Genomic DNA, 21,142 nt, shown 5'->3' with positions numbered 1-21,142 from the left:
ACTTGCAAAACTGCATGATGCCTCCTTTAAGTTTTTGACTATGAGATTTAGACACACACAAAAAAAAATCACCAAACAATTTTGAAATTAGCCTCTAGACAGCTGCACACCAATTGTATAAAACAGTAAAATATGAGTAAAAGAAACATACATAATGTATAATAATATATCTGCCAGACACATGCTTAAATTGTGCCTTTAATAATAAGTGTTTGGTTAAAACTAAATAAAAATGTTCATGCTACAGTTGAGCCATCAGATTCTGCAGGGTTAATCAAAACAGTGTGTGGTCTTGCTGCTTGCCCAACATTTTTACAGCTGGTTACATTCTGTCCTCCTAATAAAAACAGTAGGTTACAGCATTTTAAGACTATTAGACACATCTTTTGGAGATGCTTTTCTCTCAGGTTCAGTAAAGATAAAAGGCTCCATAGAGTGAAAGCTTTTCATAAATGTCTTTTATACAACTATGTATGAAAAAAGACTCTCAGCATCCACTCTAGAACACCCATATCTTTTGTGGCTTTAGCATAATAAGATCCTGTCTCATAAAATATATGAAGTACAGTTAATTAAAAAAATCCTCAATAATAGCCACATGATGTTCTGCAGTCATTTTCATTACGGATGGTGCATTCAGGGAGTGTGGGAGCCTTAGTGTGTCCTTACAGCCCTGTGAGGGGACTGTGGGACTCTTTGGACTAAGAGTTTTAATTAGCTGACAACATACCAGAGAGTGTAGCTTGGGGAACAGTGGGTTGGCTTGTCACTGGTGACCTCCTGTGGACAAACACATCATTACATCAGAGGGAGAGCCAGACGCTGCTGCCCCCTGCTGGGGTTCAACACACATTCAGCATTACAAGATGAGGCAACAAAAGGCTTGGCTCACACAGGGGGCATAAATATTTTTCATGTATGTTATTTATTTATATGCTTCCAAAAAGGGAGAAACAGAGGAGCGCATGTCTGGATTAAAATGCCTTTGAGTTTGGAATAAAAGGGCAACGTGTTTTTAAAGTGTATAAAAATGCTTCAAATATTCAAGTATCCAAAAATAGTCAAAGACAAAGCTCTGCTCTCCTTTAAGTAGCCTTCGTGTCTTTGTAAATGTGTAGTGAGAGAGACGCTGAATAATTATAGCTGCTGATAATTCTGTGCTGCAATGCTTTATATATCATATTGACGTGGAGCTAAAAGCCTGCCAACTCCAGCTCCTTCTATCTGCTGCATTACAAAGGAGAATAATTTTAGTGTTATTGACCGTCTCTATCGTCTGGGTAGAGTCAGGGACATACATCTGAGGCATGACGTTCTCTGCACTCAGTCCTCAGCCAGCGAGCTGGAGAGATGCCAAATAATGCAGATCATATTTTCCTTGAGCACAGCCTGATAATCATAAACTGGTTAATCATGATGGCAAAAGTGTTTCCCCACGGGAGCAAGGAGAGGGAGACATTAGCAAACACACACTCTGCAAACTAAGCAGGCAGTCGTGACGAGAGCAAGCGGGGGGGAAGGGGTGTTTGACAGCATGATACTGACTTGTTAGTGGGTGTTGTGACATTGGCGAGGATGGTGAAGTTGCTTCTTACAGTTCGTAGGCTGGCCAACACCTGGGGGATGGATGGACAGCGTAGGAGGGAAAGAAGGAGAAAGGAGGGAGGGAACAGGAGGAGGGGGAGGGGGAGGGGGGACAAGTTCACTGCACTAATTAGCCAGCTTTTCACGTCATTTACAGCAATTAAACAGACGCGGTGCATGAGGAAAACATACCTGAGCGAAAGGGGTGACGATCATGTCTTCGGCGTGCCTGCAGGACAAAAGATTAAAAAAAAAAAAGTGCAGAGTGAGATGAATGTGAGCGGTTTGGGCAGCTGAGGCACTCAGTATCAGTGTTTATATGAGAGGCTGTATCTGTGAGCTGGATGTTTACAAAGACCTATTTGGATCTAAACACAGAAATAGTCCTGAAATACACTGATGGGGGGGTTTGGGTGTATAAACTTAGGCCAGAAGACAGAGCACAAGTGTTAATGTTAAGAGGATCCATCATGATTTCATTTGCATAATGACTGCATAATTAGAATCATAATCATTGCTGTGTTGATTGGAATAATGTGCAGTTAGTGTGTGTGTATATGTGTGTGTGTGTGTGTGTGTGTGTGTGTGTGTGTGTGAGTGGACAATGCAGGTTAACAAACATGTTCAAATTCCTTCAGTGATGGATCGAGGATGCTTACCCCTCACTGTTGATGGAGGAGTTGCGTGACATGGTTTTGGGGGACGTGTCATAGTCTGAGTCTGAGCGGTACAGGAAGGACTCCCTGCGCTGGCTCTGGGGGAAGGAAGGGTGGAGCACCAACCCAGGACTCGCCTGCGAATCCATGGGGCTGCGGCCTGGCGAGGGACCATTCTCTGAATCGAAGCTGAGGGGTTAGAGAGGACAGGGAGGAAGGTGGTTTTAACATCTGTTACGTATAATTCTGGTGTTTGTTTTGCTTGCCTCACAGCGATAACAAGATAAGGCTAAACACCCAAACACAAGCCGCGGAGTCCATCCTCCTGTAGCATTCTGAGGTTCTTAGAGGGGGAAGTTGAAGGAAGAGAGACCTGACAGACGCTGCAGCACAAACCCATGCAGCTTTGACTCCGAGGTGAGGCTGGATTGGCAGACTGCCATCGGGCTGCCCTGAAAATTACCCTTTACTGACAAGTTATATTTCAGAGCGAGTCGTGTTTAAGAGGGCGAAATGAGCCACATCAACTATAGTGTCTCTCTGGGCCAAAGCTGTCAGTCAGAGGACGTGAGTGACTGAGATATTTGATTTGGATTCAGATCTCTTTTAGGATGAAATACAAACAACATTAAGACCTCTTACATGTATTAAAGGAATATGATCTTTTCATAAAACTGGGCTATGTGATAGAAAGACACAAATATTTTTAAAATGGGTGCTACATGACCAGAGAAAACAGAAGAAAAGGGTGGCGACAATTGCTTTTGTCCTACAACTACCAGAATGCACTGCACTGCACCGGACCAATAAATGCTCCCGCTGGTGGGTGGCGTAATGCAAGTTTGTCTGATTTGACACAGGAAACAATATGGTGACCAGGTAGCAAACAATCTCAAATAACAGTTAAACAGTGAGCTAAAATGTTTCTGAAAAAGAAATAGGCAACACAGTAATAGAATCTTGGTCGGCACTGCCTAGTTTCAGCTTTGATCTGAGGTTTTAAAGCCTCTGTTTTCACAATATCAGAAACCGTATAACAGCCACTTCCTATTACAGCTAAACAGTGCACTAAAATATGTTTCTAATAACATTTTAGGCGAGAAATAGGCAACACAGGAACAGAATCTTGGTTCAGCACTGCCTAGTTTCACCGTTGATTTGAGGTTTTTAAGCCTCTGTTTTCACAATACCGGAAACTGTATGACAGCCACTTCCTATTACAGCTAAACAGTGCACTAAAAAATGTTTCTGAAAACATTGTAGGTGAGAAATATTGACACAGTAACAGAATCCTGGTTTAATAGCAAATATGCTGATACAACGAGACACAAGAGGGCTGAACTGCTTCTTCTTTTTATTTAGTCTTAACTTAAAAATGCTACAAACAACACGTTTAACCTATGGCTTCATCGGGTTTGGGTGAAATGTGTTGTTTGTAGCATTTTAAAGGTACGACTAAATTAAAATAAGAAGCAATTCAGCCCTCTTGTGTGCGGTATATCTGCTTATTTGCTATGAATCTGATGTTTCCTGCCATCATCTCCACCAAGGACTGAGGGCACTGTGCATGGGGCATGTGCTTTTGAATGAGAATCCTCAAGTCCTCCAGAGGATTACAGCTGAAAGATGACCAGGGAATAAGAAAAAGAGACAAAGTGGATCTTAGATACACCTTCATCCAACCCAAGAGATTCAGCCAGCAGATTGCTTATCTGCTTACTATTTTGGCATTTGTAGACAAGTTTAGCCAAAGGGGACACGGCAACACGCTTCACAGGTTACGCTCTCCTCTTTTTTCACCAACACCTGCAGCCATGGCGCTTTTATCTTCTAGCAGCCCTCGACAAAACTCCTCAGCCCAACTTTTTCTGAGATGAAAGAAGATTCGATCTTGCAGCTAAGAAATGAAGTCAGTATTGATTGACTGGAGTTTTAGAGTTTGGCATCAAATAACAAGAAAATGATGGGCAATTTTGTAGCAACAATACAGACGGATAGCAACTTTTCTGACAAAATCTGGGAAAGTGTGCTGCTTGATTTGTCATCAGCTTTGTTAAACACCAGAACAGCTACAACACTTCGGCAATGAACGATGAACATGTCCACTCCACTTTTTTGGAAGGAAGTATTGGACCCTTCACTTTTACAGTCCGGATACTTCTGGCAAAAAGAAAAAACAGGAGAATCTGTGTGTAAATCTGAAGGTATGGAAGTTTGAGTGGTGTTTGTATCTTAGAAGTTGTGGTAAATTACATAGAGAATGAATGGAGAGCATGGAGATGAGAATAACTAAACAAAGAATTTCAAAAATCTGCAAAATCTTTCAAAGTGTTAACAGTATCCATGATATTGGAGCTTAAAGTGACTGCTTTAAACATTGTAAGAGAAGATATATTTTTAAATCGTGAACCCCACAGGGTTTAATAGAGGTAAAATCTTATTTTTTATTTATGTCCGAGGTTATAAAAGAAATAAAACAATTGATTTTTGCTTCCTTTGTCACACTGTAACATTTAAAAAAGCTCTATTGGTTAATAGTAACTGGACTGCACTTGTATAGCGCCTGTCTAGCCTCCTGACCACTCAAAGCGCTTTTACACTTTGTCACATTCACCCATTCACACACACAGTCACACACTGGTGGCCAAAGCTAACATTCATGGTGCCACCTGCTACTCAGTAACCATACACAAGCTCTCACACACTGATGTAACAGCCATCAGGAGCAATTTGAGGTTCAATATCTTGCTCAAGGACACTTTCACATGCAGATTGGCGGAGCCAGGGATCGAACCGCGGATTTTCCGATTAGTGGACGACCCGCTCTACTTCTGAGCCACTGCCTTTTTTGTTTGTGTGCAAAGTTTCTTGACTAACGTGATGGCTTGACCTGTGCCAACGTATCATCCTATATTACCCAGGTGGCAAACTCTGAGGCTGAAAAATGAAGCCAACGTGGAAATGCCAAAAACTGCAGTTCAACAAATTGGCCCCTTGAGACTGGCTCCACAACAGGGTCAGTCCCCATAGACCCCCATGTTAAAATGCCAAACTTTACAGCAGAAATAAACATGTTTACTGGCTGGTACAAAAATGTTTTTTGTCTCTATGGTTAATCTTAACATTCCTGACGACTGTACAGGGGTTTGAATTCATATATAACTCACCAGTTTATATTTTATTAAGGCTTACAGTTACACATATCTAAGGGCAGGGGAGCCTGAGTGACTGTCTGCGAGGTGTCGCCACAGTCTGATACAGATCCACCCCCCACTCCTCCACAGCTCCATCCTTTCATCCAAATATGGTCACTTATAGATGGCGAAAGCTAAAATGCTCAGCTCAGCTCATTATATTATATAGTCTATGATATTAGCTAAAATGTATTAGCTATCTGCTGGTTTCACAGCCTCACACTGAAAGACAGAAACAGTTTGAATATCATTGTTAAATCTGCTCTCAGACCACAGGAGTGACACAACAGGACTTGACTGGTTTTTGCAATCATCAAATCTTCCACAAAGCCACACATATTGTAGCTTCTTCTAGACATGTTCTTGCAGGCAAATTTTCTCTGTTGCCATCAGGGAGTCGTTATGTTTCACATGCTTGTAAAACTAACTGGTATTCAAAATGTTTTAGTCTCTATGCTATTTGTCTGTATATTTTTTTTTTATTTGTCTGTAATATTTTTTATTGTATTTATTGATTTTTTTTATTGATAATCAGTCTATTAACTTTTTATTCCCCTAAACTCCTTGGTATATTATTTATCTTTGATTTTTATTAATTACTCATCTATTTATGTGCCTACATGTTACTGTACGTTACAGTATGAGGGCAAGACAAGCTGCTCAAACAAACTGCCCCTGCTGACATTAATAAATTTGTCGAAGTTGTGAAAATTGTGTGACATTTCTGCCTATGAGAACTTTGCATTTATGTGTTAGTGGCTTACCCAGTTCCCCTTTAAGGACGGTTGCCTTGTGGGTAACTTGTGAGGGTGTGACATGTATGTCAGTGTATGGAGGACAGCAGCTCTCTCGGGCTGCCATGGTGAAGACAGCAGTCAGCAGAATTAAGTGTCTAGATGAGCTCAGGGCTACTGTTCGACCTCATGAGAAGGCCATGTTTGTTGTTTTGTGGTGAAGCCATTGTTGGTGAACGACGCCTGAACGCCTCGCTATACTTCCTTCTGCAGAGTAATTCGGACCACTAGAAGCTTGTTACCAGCTAATAATGAGTCAAGCTAAATTAATGCTAATAAGCCAGTGTATTACCAACTCAACAGATTCTCACTCTGACCTCGTCACATATCGATGTTTGGTCATGAACTGTTGTGGGACAGTGTCAAGTTATGCCACTTACGTGCATTGTCCAACTACAGTTCAGAGCTTTCACTGAGAGAGAGGTAACAATAGTTTATAACAGGGCACTATTTCACTTCACTTTTCATGACTTTATGCTGTATTCTGTGGCATCAAATATTTTTATTATAACCATCCATTTCATGAAGAAGACCTCACAATTATAAATCAACAGTTGTGTTTTCTTCTGCCTAAGGTGGGGGTACCTGAAAAACTAGAGCCAGTGCCCCCCATATATAACAATATGAATCTGTGATTGTTGCTTTCAGGTTGCAGTCTAATGTTTGGATGACAAGGACAGATAGGGAATCAGGTTGCAGTGCAGCTACAGCATCTATTTTTAATGTAGGATAACTTTTATCTCCGCAACACCTCCCCACTTCGTCTCCTAAACTTCTCCAACTTTTGTTGTCAACAGCTTTTCAGTTTGACTCCTAAAATTAAGCGTGACGCGTGATATTTTTAGAATTTACTTCTAAATTGGCCAATTAGGAGCCACTCCTCTCCCCCAGCAGGCTTTGTGAATATGGCTACAGATCAAAATATCATTAAACAAGTTTCCCTGGTAATGACAAACACATCAAAAATGTCTGCCAGGGGGACCCTCTGCAAGCTGCACGCACTAATCCGTGTTTTTTTTCCCCCTGCAAACTTTGAGAGTAATTACAAGACTGAAATCAACACTTCCTAAAATCTAATCCATCTGACTGACTGGTTTTTAGAGTGTGTGCACGGAATAATTTGCTCTTAAGTCTTTGGGGAGTCGCATTACAGGTACATTGCACAGATGTTTGTAACGCTCACACCTCATCTGGAGTGATGCACAGCAATCACAAATCACTACAGCTTCTGTTTATTAGAACAGAGACATTAGTGAGGTGACAGAGGGCTGAGGCAAGTTAGAGATCAGTGGCTTGTACCTGCTCAGACAGTGAGAGGAGCGTCTGCGCTTCTGAATACTGCGGTTCAGTTTCATGCGTTGGAACAGAGCAGAGCCCCCGTGTCCTCGGGTCTGATCCACCGGTGACACAGGTGAGGTGAGAGAAGGCACAGGAGGTGGACCCTCAGGACTCTCCCACAACCTCAGCTGTCGTGTCAGCTTCCTCTGACTCATCGCTGCAAGCTCTGGCCCTGGTGGACCCGACCAGTTAAAGCAAAAAGTCCCCCCCTGCCTCCACTTAAAACTGGCTGTCTCGCTCTGTTTGGCTGTCTCCCTCCCACGCAGTCCCCCCTCATCGACTTTTTAGTGCGTCGACTCACGTCACAGCCAGACAGAGCTGCAGCACCTGCCGTATACGTGGTGCAAACTGTCCTCAATCCGGAGCGAGATCTAATAACAAGGCCTGATCCTCCCTTTAGTCCTGCTCTCCTGCGTGTCTCATGCCAGAGGAGTCAAAGTGCATCAACATGCATATCCTGCGCTGTGATCCTCGGGCCCCTGGATGCTTAAACTCCAGTCCCCCCCACTTTCACATCCTCAGTTTGCTCCCTGGATTTAAGCAGGTCTCCTTAATCCTCGCCTGTGCAGGTTTGTGTGAGGTTTATTTGTTCCTCGGCCTCCCAGAAGAGAGCTCCGCTGATATTTCACCACCTCAGCTCTGCTTGCTGCACCTGCCGGCCCCAACTAGACCTCTGTCCTCATCTGGTCTCCAGGATTCTGTGGCTCCCGTCGCACATTCACAACCCTTGAGACACCCGGGCTGCAAAAAAACAACTGTGATGATCTCTGTTAATATCCCAATTAGCCAGCCTTTTGCTCTTCACGTTGTATCTGTTACTTTTTATCTCCTCCTCCCTGCCTTTCTAGCGCAAGCATGTGCTCTCACTGCCCTTATCTCACTGCTCACAGTTCCTCTGCAGCAACAGGAAGGCTGATCAGTAAGTTACAGACAACAAACTGTAGAGTAGAGCAACACACGGAGCCTGTGTAATGAGGACCTTTGAAAATAAGGTAGAAAACAACCCAGAAAGAGGAGGAGAGAAGAGGGAAAAAACTATGTGAGGGGGGGGCTGGGTTGACTCATACCCCTGTGTAAATGTTTACATGTTCTACTAAAGAGCGTGCAAGGTTTGCACCCAAAACATTTCTTATTTAGACATCAACAGCCTTGCTCACCAACAGCACTTTCCTTGGCCTTCAGATGTGAGCAGACACGGTGCTACCTTAATATTCTCCATGAGCGACAATTAGACCATGAAATAGCTTTCAAACAAGGTGCATTAGGTCAACCACAACTAATTCAGTGATGACATCGGAGATAGCGATGTTAGACAGGCCTCAAGCAGATTTCTTTTGGTACACTTACATGGTTTCCCAACACACTGCAAGTCAATCTGCAGTCATATTCGACTGCAGTGTTAATGAAAAAATATGCTGGTGCTATTGAACCTCTGCAGGTATCTGCAGCTTTGTAACTGTAACTGCTGTATTACCAAAACGGCATTTGGAAACAGTGCTGTTGCAAGTGTGGCAATTTCCGCCAAAGAGAGAACTAAAGAAGTGGTGGGCAAGTTAAAACTGAGAATTTCTCAGTAATGATTGCACAACTTACCACATTACATTCCTGTGGCGCTGTCTGGTAGGTTTTTTTCCTCACATATAACTGAAGACTGTAGTCATAGATCACATTTGGACCTAAGGACACCTTTAATAACATCAGAAAATATGAGTAATACAGACGTACAGTTGTTGCCTCATGTTTTTTGGTGTGTTTTTTTTTAAATGGCAGTTAACAATAGCAGTCCAGTGTGTCATATTTTTAGGTAAAAGTAATTAATTAACCCTTTCATGCATGGATTATTACGACCTCAGTCAAGATTTTCTTTCTTAGGTGTTTTTTATTCCTCTTTTGGCATGAAACAAATATGAATATATATGTACATACATTTTTTAAAGGCATGCATTTAAATTTTAAACTAAAAAAATTTAAACCAAACAAAACTGAAACTATAAAAATATATTTTAATGCAGTTAAACTATTGTGTTCACATATTTAAAAAAAAAAAATTCTAATCCTGTTCAATGCCATGCAAAAGTAAGCACTCTGCTCCCAACTCCTCAGCTTCTCCTCTCTCTTTCTACTCCTTCCTTCCATAGGCCTACCTACCTCCCCTTATTCAACTCCTTCCTCTTCACTCCTTCGCCCCCACCCACCTCCTCCTGTTGAACTATATCATTTTTGCAATGAACATTTTCTGTAAAAAAATATTGTCAAAATATTGTTTCCAGTTCAAAAACTGTACATCACCTTCTAATAACATAAATCAATTGATTTACAGCCACACAAAAAAACCTGTAGTTGAAATATAGCCAGTGATGCATGATTTCCAGTAAATGCAATTTCCTCACAACATATAATCAATTATTGGAACATTTAACAACTGTATTACTCCTTAGATGTTACTTGATTTTTCCATAGTTTATTTACCTGCCAGGGTCTCCTGTTATAAAAGGATTGGCAAGATACTCTTGGGCTGCACATGTCTTGCATTCCTTCGGCCATCTTGGTTTTGAGAGATTTGTGTTGCACTGACAACACCTGGCCAGTGGGTGGCAGTGTATTGCATGACGAACTGTAGTGACTTAAATGCAAATGTAGCATCAAACACAAGTATGTACAAGAAAATGGCTTTCAAATATCTGCCCACTGTAGTGACCACTGTACATGAAAATCTACAGGTGGTAAGTTTTATGAAAATTACTTTTGTCATTTTAGCTGAAATTATCACTGCATCTACAAAGTATATGAGACAGATGGTCTGTGAAAAAAAAAATCATGTCCTTCCTCATTCTTGTGGTGCTTCTGAGGGCATTTGCTAGAGTCTACAGCAGCTGTTGGAAAACAACCAATCAGAGCGGAGGAGTCTGTGACACAGCTGTCAATCATGTCAGTCACTGCTCACTGTGGTCAAACTGTCAAACTAGGCAGTGTTGATCAAATGTGAATCAAGATTCTGTTATTGCACTGCATATTTCTCTCCTTCAATGATTCAAGAGACATAATTTAGCGCACTGTTTAGCTGCAAAATGAGAAAGCTCGCTCCGGCCCATGCTTTATTTTGGCTCATCTTATCATTACACTAAAACAGTGGTTCCTAACTGGTCCAGCCATGGGGTCCAGATTTCTCCTTAATCATTAGTTCAAGGTCCCACAGTTTAATTTAAGTGTCATACTTGCGTTTGGCCATGTTATGGAGCTGGTTTGCTGTCTCTGTCAAGCCGCTGTTAGATACTCACTCTACAGCAGGAAACAGCACTTCAAAATAAAAGCTCTGTGCTGAAAATTCACTGTACTTATTAATAAAGTGTGGGGGTTTTTTTACAAACTTGACATGTTTGCAAACCACAACCCACTTTTGGACCACGACCCACCGGTTGGGAACCACTGCACTCATATATGCTTCTGAAAACATCTGAGGTGAGAAAATACTGTTACTGCATTGCCTTTTTCTCACCTTAGATGTCTTCAGAAACATATTTTAGTGCACTGTTTAGTTGTTAAACGAGAAATTTGGTCTGGCTGATGGGCAGCACTTGGTACTCACATTTAACTGTATCTTACATGGCAACTGGTTAACACACCATTTTACAGCTAAACATTTCACTAGAATACATTTCTAGGTGAGAAATATATGTAGTAACAGAATCTTGATTCACGTTTCATCAGTGCTGCCTAGTTTGACAGTTTGACTGCAGTACATGAGCAGCGACTGACATGATTGAAAGTGGCGTTAGAGACTCCTCGGCTCTAGTTAGTTGCTTTCATTTACATGGAGTGGTGCCATTACAAACACTGCGGGGAAGTATGCTTTTTTCAGATTATCTGTCTCATGTATTACAGTTAGGATAAAGTGACAGTTTCAGCAATTATGACAAAAAGTAATTTTTAGAAACATTGCCAACTAAAGCTTTAAGATTTCTAGTCGTCTGCACTGCACGCTGACGTTAGAATAATCAGTGAGAAGAGATCACACTTCAGCATCACATGCTGCTGATTTCTGATTAACTGTAATTCTACATTTCTGCTTGTCTGAGTGGAAAACCCACTCCAAGCACTTTTTTGTTTTTGGTAGCGAGGCTAACCTTTTGTCAGTGTTTGGAATACAGATTAGACATTTTAAGTTGTGTGTGCATGTGTGTGTGTGTGTCTGTGTGAGAGAGATAGAGAGAGAGAAAGATTGTGTGTGCCGGTGTGTCTGTATGACAACCTGCACTCGTGTTTATTTGTGACTGCTGTGAAACACAGAGGAAAGATATTCAAACTTTGCGTGTCACAATTTGAATATACACTTTGTACATACCAAATGAGAGCACAAATGAGACGACTTGTGAGTCGTATCTGTTTTTCCCTCAGACTTTTTTTTTTTCCTCTGCAAGAGCAGCTAACACAAAAAAGAGCCAAGCAAAAACCTGCTGCATGAATTCAGTGTTCCACCTTTCAGCAAGCAGCTTAAGGCCCGAGCACGGCGAAGAACACAGTAAAGGTACAATGCCTTGTCAAGCTGTTTCCTCTTCTCCTCCTGCCTTCCACATTCAGCAGCTTACCCTTTCTTCTGAGTCTCGCTCTTCCCTCCCCTCTTTTTCTGCTAGAGAGTAACTATCGTTTGTTTATGACGCACAGGGGGATGGATGGTGGATCTCGTCTTGGAGAGTCGCTCATGAAAGGGCCTCACATACAGTCGGTTTGAACAGCGCCTTTCAAAGACAGACTCTGGAAAAATGTCAAGAATTCTAATTCCCATGACAGTTACTATTGTAATCTCTGGAGAGCTGATGAGGAGACAATTATTCTATCTACTATTAAACACGCGAGTCCCAGCTCAATAATAGCTGCTGAAACCTCTCAAAGTGACTCATGTCGACATGCACACACACATGTGGACACACATGCTGGAAGAAAACACACCCCCATGTTGCACTTAAGCACACACGCACAGATGAGCATTAACGCTGAAGCTCTTTGTTTTCACTCAAACACTATAAAAAGGAAAAGCAGATGCATGTGCACACACAGACTGTACACAGGGTGATTATAAGCTGTGTTGTGGGCAGCTCTCTTGGCTTCATTATGTGAAAGCAGAGTCCCTGGAGTGTATCGCTGCGGACAATGACATGATGATCAGAGGTTTCAGAGGGAAGGGGCTTTGTGCCAGCTGAGTGACTCCTTCTTATGGAAGATAACAAACCGTCTCTGTCAGGATGGAGAGGAGCACATTAAAGCTGCTGTCTCTCATGTAGCCCCACTACCTGAACTGCCTCACTGTGTTAACTCGCCGGGGCTCGGTGACGCACGCCAGAGACAAACCTGTGGTAATGGATATGTTAACAGCACGACTCTGATTCATCTTGTGTGACTGAGAGATACGGTCACTGAGTTGGAATGTAAATGTAAAGCTCGTTTTAGTGATGGGCGGGCAGATTCTTTCGAGTTGATACATATAATAGGGCTGCACAGTTAATCACAATAATATCATGATTGCAATATGGCCAATTGGAATATCCAGATGGCTGGAGCTGCAATTTGTTTAATAAAGGTAAAATGTGTCACAACATATCATTATAAATGAAGCGTTGTGGTGCTACAGAGATGTCCCCAGCCTACAAATATATAACAGATGTAAAGCAACACACTTGTGTGGTACAGACCCGGGCAAAAATCACATCATCACCATTTTTATTTTTCTTATGCCTCTGCACTAGCGATAGACGTGACCAGAGGCATTGTGTTTTCAGGTTGTCCATCCCTCCCTCTGTCCCTCCGTCCCATTCTCATGAAATTGATATCTCAACAACGCCTTGAAGAAATTCTTGAAATTTGGCACAAACATCCACTGAGCTGCAACAATGAACTGATTACATTTTGGTGGTCAAAGTCACTGTGACCTTGTGTCTGTCTCATTCCTGTGAACATGATATCACAAGAACATCAAGGGAATTTCTTCAACTTTGGCATGAACGTCCACTTGGATTTAACAATGAACTGATTAGATTTTGGTGGTCAAAGGTCAAGGTCACTGTGACCTTGCGTCCGTCTCATTATTGTGAACGCAATATTTAAAGAATGCCTTAAAGGAGTTCTGTCGAAATTTGGCACAAATGTCCATTTGAACTCAAGAGTAATCTGATTAGAATTTGATGGTTAAAGGTCAAGGTCACTGTGACCTAACAAAACATTCTGGCCATAACTCAAGAATTCATATGTAATTATTACAACATTGCACACAAATGTCTAATAGGATACGCTGTGTGTTCCAATACCCATACTACCATACTATATAGTGTGCCAGAAAAAGATTTAGTATGTCTCAATATGTCAAATGCAGTAAGCCAAAAATACCAGGATGTTCTACTACATCCAGTATGATTTTGCAGTATGTAAGCCAGCATGCTTCTCTGGCTATTCTTACCCACAATCCCCTGCACAGCGAACAATATGTCACATCCACTGAGCTGTTTGACAGCTGAATGACAGCTGTCAGAAGTCACAGTGACGGATGAAGTAACATTCAAGTAACTGATGACCAATTGAATAGTAATGTTAGGAATATTAATTGTTTAGGTAAACAAAATGGTCATAAATATCACAAACAACAATATGAAATAACAGTGACACAGAACTGGAGATGTAATTTCACTGTTGCAAATATAACATGTTAGAATCTACAATCTGTGCAGTTATATCTTTAAAGTTATAACGCATTGCAAAGTAACAACAGCAGAGCTCTCCAGGTTCATCTCCCTCTCTGGCAAACTCGATAAGTGGCGTTTTTTGTTTTTTGTTTTTTTTTTTTATCTCCAAGGTAACGTATAAAGTAAGATGGTCAAAGTTCAAGGCATATAATAGTATAATACAATAGCATTATTGTACAATAATATAATAGTATGTACAGCTGCAGTACCTACTTAAAGTAAAAAGAAAAAGTAGTGAATCGCAATGCACCCATAATGATGAAATGATGACATCTTATATTCAAAAGCTCAAAGGTCAGCTTCACTGTGATATCACAATGTTCTGCATAGACCATTTTTCTGGCCATTATTCACCATGTCAGAAAAAGAAGGGGAGAGACTTGGTCGAATACTGAATTGGTGACACTTATCTGGGGTGCTCGCCTTGAAACTGCTGATTGTATAGATCTCCTGTGCTGCTGGGGGGGAAGATGTGTGTGAAGCATCCATGTTTTTACAGACATGGATGTAAACTGTAAGTGCGACTTGACTAAACTGCGAGGCGGTAATGCTAGTTTCATTGAAAACTTCCCATTCCCACTAAAATTGTGACTCATATCACAATCACAGTACCTGTCAAAATAAATGCAACATGATATTTTTGCTTGTTGTGTAGCCCTAACATGTGAATGTATCAAACCTTTCAAGTTTTGATGTGTAATTTGATTTTGTAAAGTATGGTTTCTCTCCGTTATAGTATGTGCACGTCGACAAAACCTTTCTTCAATGCATCACCAGTCATCATGTATTAGTTTACATTATTAAACCGAAAATATTAATTTGAATGTATTGATTCAGCATCACACATGTATGTAGGTAGGCTATGTAAGCTCAATATGATGTTACAGAAATGTCAATGACCAATAACCTGTCGTTCTTTGAGGGGCAAGTAGCAGATGTTCCAGTTACTTCCACAGCGTTCTGCTGCATTCATGTGTTGTCCGAAAAATGAGTTATTAATCATATTTCATGACTCACCTGAACTGTTGTTAAATGTGTGTAGGATTTAGGGGCATCTATTGCCATGTAATATAATATTCATAAGGTTTTCATGAGCGTAAAAAATCACCTGAAAATAAGAATCACATTTTTGTTACCTCAGACCAGTGGTTTTCAAACTTTTTGTGCCCAAGATCACGACATAACACAATAAAAAATAATAATAAAAAATAAGACAGGTGGCTTTTGTGATACTGTCTGCTGACAGTTTATTTCTCTTCTTTCTTTCAGTTGTAGGTCGTCTTCGCTGGTGCTTTGTTGTAATTTGCTCCATACAATACAGTGATCCACTGTCCTACTCACAACGTTCTCTTGTTAAATGTTATCATCCCTCACACTGGCTGCCAATCACAGCTTTTGATGTGTCACACACTCATAATTCCCATGCACAAATGGTGACAAATAGGTTCCCCATGAAGGAGAGTTTAGAGTTTGACTTTTTATTTGGAAATGGGGCGCACAATATACTGATACAGAATTCATAATTTTTACTATAGGTCCAGTTGGATTTTGCAATAATAATGTGTGGTCATCACAAACTCTGCTTTGGCACACCAATTGAGAAACACTGGCATAAACTAAGTCGCTGATATCTGCAATGTTGTTCTACAGTAGTCCAGAATGGACAAATCAAACACTGGCTCTAGATAAGACCATTCGCATTTTTGCGTTTTCATGTCAGCCACCGTAGTTTTCCTACAAGCTTGGCACACAGAAGAAGTTTCAGTTCTTCAACCTCACCACTAGATGCCACTAAATCCTACACACTGGACCTTTAAATGCTCCGAGCAATAAAATACAACACATCTTCTTGGTAGTGCCCAGCTGTTTTCATATTACAACTAACACCTTATTAACACACCAAAGTCGGAAAAACAACCACCCGAGAAGCTTGTGAATGCACCATTGGCCTTTGCTGGCAGAGGTCTTGACTTGAGTTTGATTTAATCGATACTCGCTGGTTAATTCAGTGCTACTTTACGACACATTATGGATTCATGAGCACTGACCCAGTACATAGCAGACACTAAACAGAGTCATTCAAAAAGATTTGTTCGTTCATTTTCATCCATCACTAGCTCGCTTAAGCTGGATTTAGGTAGAGGAATCTTGTACACAGGTATTACTGCGGTAAGAATATGATTATTAAATTAGAACTGTGCATCTTCGTACAGAGAGTCCTTGTGTGTAGCATAAGCCGGGAAAATTGGACTGTTCTGCAGCAGCACTTCATTTTCTCTCATCTCTGTGCGCATTTCTGCAACAAAAGGGGGGAGCTTGATTCCATGTCATTAATACGCCAGGCTTCAAAGGGCTTTGGAGCTCCAAGTCAATGCAGCGATTAGTATAATTAAACCTATAAGTCTATATGAGAGTGTAGAAGAGATTCACATACATCCTCTCCATTGACCCCTCTGTTGCAATCGATTATTCATTAACAATCATCACGAGGGAGCCTCCGGCTGAGGCTGGAGCTGCTGCCACATCAGCATTTTCCCAACAGTCTGGTTGGTGTCAGCTCTCCTTTCCCTCTGTGGCACTGTATGGTGCTGTTAATCAGGCCTCTCTGGGGGGATGAGCCAACCCTTATTCATTTAAGCTACTTTAAAAAAAAAAAACCACTACAGTTAGTATCTCCCCCTGCCCCTTTCTTCATTCTCTTCAGTTCACTAAGTTAATGATTAACCTGCCTGAGTCCATCACCCTCTCTCTCCCTATGACACACACACACGCACACGCAGTCCGTACTCTCAGCCTCAGTGGAGAATGACAGTTATTTCCTGCCCCCGCTTCCTCCTCTGCCAAGCAAGCACAGATGCTTATTTCCACGTGCAATTTCAAACCCCCTCTCCACTACACCCCCCACCCACCCATGAGCTGTGCCTCACCCAGGCATTTAGCACCTGGCTGATTGCTACCAGTGTGGGAGTGGTGGCATTGCGGGGAGTTGAAGGGAAGAGAAGCGGGGACTTGCAAATTGGGTGAGGGTGCTACTTTTATAGGCTGACCATATAATCACAGCTGTACTCCATTGCTGCAGTTGAATCATCCGCGGGATCTATTGAGCACATTAGGGCTTTTTATTATGAAGCACTTTCGGGCCAGGGCATGCTTTTAGGGCAACATGCCCGTAACTGACACATCTCAAATGACATGTCCAGAGTGGGGCTTGCCATCTCCGCTTGCCTCAGCTTGCCCTTTGTGCCTCTCAGGCAATCACAAGAGGGATAGAAAGACAGCGGCACGCTCAAGCCTGCTTCCATTTTAATGTCGACATTTACAGTACGATGCACAAGGAGCTCTGAAGGGAAAGTGCTGGCGCCACGCCACATGGGCAAAGAGAGGGCATCTGGCCACTGGAGCTTCACAGAGCCAGCAATGACATGCGTGGGGGAGGGGATAATACAAGACAGGCCGCTGGAGCATAAATAAAGAGCGGGACAGTGGCAAGTCTGTCAGTCGTCACACTGTAAGATCTGATCTTTAGCGAAATCAACTAATCTTTTGTCACTAATTCAATATAATTAGATCACTTTTATAGACATCATGATCAGAACTCATAATCACGAACTCCAGCTTCGTGACTTCTTGCAACCTGGCTGCTGAACGCTCATTAAACTCATCAAACTATGTTAGCCAACACACATCATTATCTTATTAGCATATTTCCCAGCATACATTGCCTTTGAGTCAAACCTTTCCAGTAAGCATTCCTCTATCCAGTCTGAATACAGTTGCATGACGAGGGCTTGTTATTTCATGCATGCGTCTCAGATGAGTCACTGATATCTTTTCAGATAAAAATGAAAACAATGCTAACCCCGATGAAAATTCAAATCCACTTCAGCCCCTACCCCCACACTCTCATCTTATAAGTCAGCAGACTTGCATTGAGCTCTGCATGTCAGTACTAATACAGGCCTGACTGGTTGTGCACAGCAGAGGAAACACTGTATTACAACCTTAAACCCATTTATACCAAAAGGACTGATGCAACTGGAAAGCAAATCTGACTTGGAACTCTTTGCTCGGGTTTATCTGTAGTTTAAGAGTCTTACATTAAAACAGCTATGATGAGACAATATGAATGTGCGGTAATACGCTCACACTGGAGTCTTAGTGTTCAATTCAGATTCATTTAGGCATGCACAAACACACAAACAAGGACAATAACAAAGATGGTATGCTGTCGTACTTAAGTGAACATGGAACATGGAAATTTGTATGTACATGATAATGAGGATGAGGAGAAAGACAGAGAAAATTGCAATTATGGCTTTTGTGAAGCAATGGCTGCCACTCCTATACAGAGGTGCGTGAGGATATGGAGTCAGAGCCAGGAGTGTGGTAATGAGCAGAAAGGAACAATCAAATCTTTTGAACAAACTGATTGTCCCAGTGCTCATGAATCCCCGTCTTTCCCCACTCGCCTATTCTCTGTTATTGGAGAATACTGCTCACACTGCCTTATTCGGAGTGAATGAGCGATTCATTCGGACTTGAGTCTAGACATCTGCCAGCCAAGGCCAGTGGTGCGTTCATACCTTCCTTGTATGGCGTTCTTCCAGCTTTGGTTTGCTCATGACCCTCAAGCTGTAAATTATGTTTAAGTTTGGCGTCTCCAGCCTCATCACTCCCTGCAGATATGTTTGCACAAGATATTGGGGAGTGATGATTAAATATTCCCCCCTTAGCTGGAGCCTGCAGGTGGATGCTGGGGTGGAGGAAGGGTACTGATGCAGGGCAGCAGCAGCAGCAACAATGCAAGAGGAGAGCTGGGAAGATTTTGCTGCTATTAAATAGACAAATTGGGAGGGTGTGTTTGTAGATGACATAATGGAGAGTGACGTATGACGTGTGTGTATGAATCAGTGCAGCTCGAGTTGACTTCCTGAACTAGCTCGCAGGCGTGGCTCCATGTTATTGCTCAGAGCGTTTAAACAACACGTTGATAACGAAGAGCATGAAAGATAAGTTTTGTGGGGCGGGCTTCTCTGGCCTGGGGTGTCAAAGTGAAACTGCTCACCACTACAGGAGCGTTGGAATCATGATGGAGGTGATGAGGGACTCCTGCCAATGCAGAATTATGACGACTGTTGACCTGGAGTGATGTAAAAGTGTCATGAATTCTAATATGACTGTTCAGAGGCGCACTGCCAAAAAAATCAGATGTGCATCTGCTTTCAGACCACATATGAAAACAGCCTAAATCAGAATAGAAAAGATCAGATCCCATATGATTTGTGCCGTTCACAGATCTGTGCCATGGCCTAAGCAATGTTTCTAAAGCCCTGCCACGGACGCTGCCCCTGCTGTTTGCCCCCCCAGCCGTCTGCTCCAATCGCATCCTCTCCCACCCATCCAGCTCTCCGCTGCGCTGTGGTCAGATCACAGAGCCGGGGATTACAGCAGATTATCCTGCCCACAGGATCACCGACCCAACTCCGGGCGACTGAACACAGAGAGCCGGCCTCGTGCCTCTGAAAGTGCAGAACACATGCCTTTCAGGAAGAACCCGGAGGGATTGGCCACAATCACACACCTGGCAAATGCTACAGGAAAGGGATTTATTTTATGGGCTACACTAGACAGGATAATCAGCCTTTACTCCGCACAGCAACAGGCCCCTCCACATTGTGAAAGGACAGCCACCGCCGGCCCTCTTAATCTATTAAAGCACTGTACTAAATAAATTCCACCCGGATCAAGTGGTTCACATTAGACACACGAAGCTCTTAGTGCAGTGTTTCCTTTCACCTGAGGAATTTGGGCTGTGTTGCTCTGTGGAGTGTCTTACACTCTGTATTCTTCGAAACCCACCAGAGGCGTCCGTCGCTTTGCATCACCATCAGCGGATCTCTGAACTCCCGCAAACTCGCAGGAGTCTCTCCTCAGGTGGAGGCCAATTCGTTCTGTCACCACCATGCCTGCCCCTACACTTTCAACTCTGTTTGGATGCATCTTTGTGACATGGCCTACTGCACACACAGCTGGCGTATGTTACATCTTAAATGCAACAATATCGTGGAGTGAGAAAGTATTATGGGGCATTTGCATATTCTTTTGTGCTGGTTCTGTACTCCAGCAAGTTGAATTTGATTTTAAACAGTCACTGGGAGGCTAAAATCCAGAATACTAGCTTGAAAGTTCCAGTGTGTAGGATATGGGGGCAGACATGGGCAGAAATGGAATATAATGTATTACAGTAAGTATACTGTCTTTAGTGTATAACCACTTGAAAATAACAATCATTGAGCTTTTGTTATCTTAGAATGAGCCATTTACACTCACCGGCCACTAGGCACACCTTGCTAGTACCCAGTTGGACTCCCTCTTGCCTTCAGAGCTGCCTTAATTCTTCAATTCTTAGATTCAACAAGTTGCTGGAAACATTCCTCAGAGATTTTGGTCCACATTACCATGATAGCATCATGGAGTTGCTGCAGATTTGTCGACTGCACATCCATGATGTGAATCTCTCGTTCCACCACATCCCAAAGGTGCTCTGTTGGATTGAGATCTGGTGACTGTAAAACGATGCTCAGTTGGTACTAAGGGGCCCAAAGTGTGCCAAGAAAATATCCCCCACACCGTTACACCACCACCAGCCTGAACCGTTGATACAAGGCAGGATGGATCCATGCTTTCATGTTGTTTTCACCAAATTCTGACCCTACCATCTGAATGTCACAGCAGAAATCCAGACTCATCAGACCAGGCAACGTTTTTCCAATCTTCTATTGTCTAATTGTAGCCTCAGTTTCCTGTTGTTAGCTGACAGGAGTGGCACCCGGTGTGGTCTTCTG

The 21,142-nt window shown here is 42.3% G+C and overlaps 1 protein-coding gene across 2 annotated transcripts in view; it reads right to left on the bottom strand.

Moving 5' to 3' along the window:
• The window catches only part of pde4a (phosphodiesterase 4A, cAMP-specific), a 69,198-nt gene that overhangs the window by 20,739 nt on the left and 27,317 nt on the right, over positions 1–21,142 (bottom strand). The window contains exons 1-5 of one of the 2 annotated variants that reach the window (XM_033644399.2): positions 7,528–7,961; positions 2,244–2,429; positions 1,777–1,813; positions 1,546–1,616; positions 731–780 (exon numbers count right to left, since the gene is read on the bottom strand). In XM_033644399.2, the coding sequence (XP_033500290.1) occupies positions 731–780; positions 1,546–1,616; positions 1,777–1,813; positions 2,244–2,429; positions 7,528–7,721 (538 nt within the window). In that variant the 5' untranslated portion in view covers positions 7,722–7,961. Of the gene's footprint in view, positions 1–730; positions 781–1,545; positions 1,617–1,776; positions 1,814–2,243; positions 2,430–7,527; positions 7,962–21,142 lie in introns of those variants that run through there. The other variant, XM_033644398.2, reaches the window with a different exon arrangement.

The sequence above is a fragment of the Epinephelus lanceolatus genome, chromosome 18, assembly GCF_041903045.1.
Source record: "Epinephelus lanceolatus isolate andai-2023 chromosome 18, ASM4190304v1, whole genome shotgun sequence".
Lineage (NCBI taxonomy): Eukaryota > Metazoa > Chordata > Actinopteri > Perciformes > Serranidae > Epinephelus > Epinephelus lanceolatus.
Note: the sequence above shows the minus strand (reverse complement) of the source record. Positions and strands in the feature narration are given on the sequence as shown.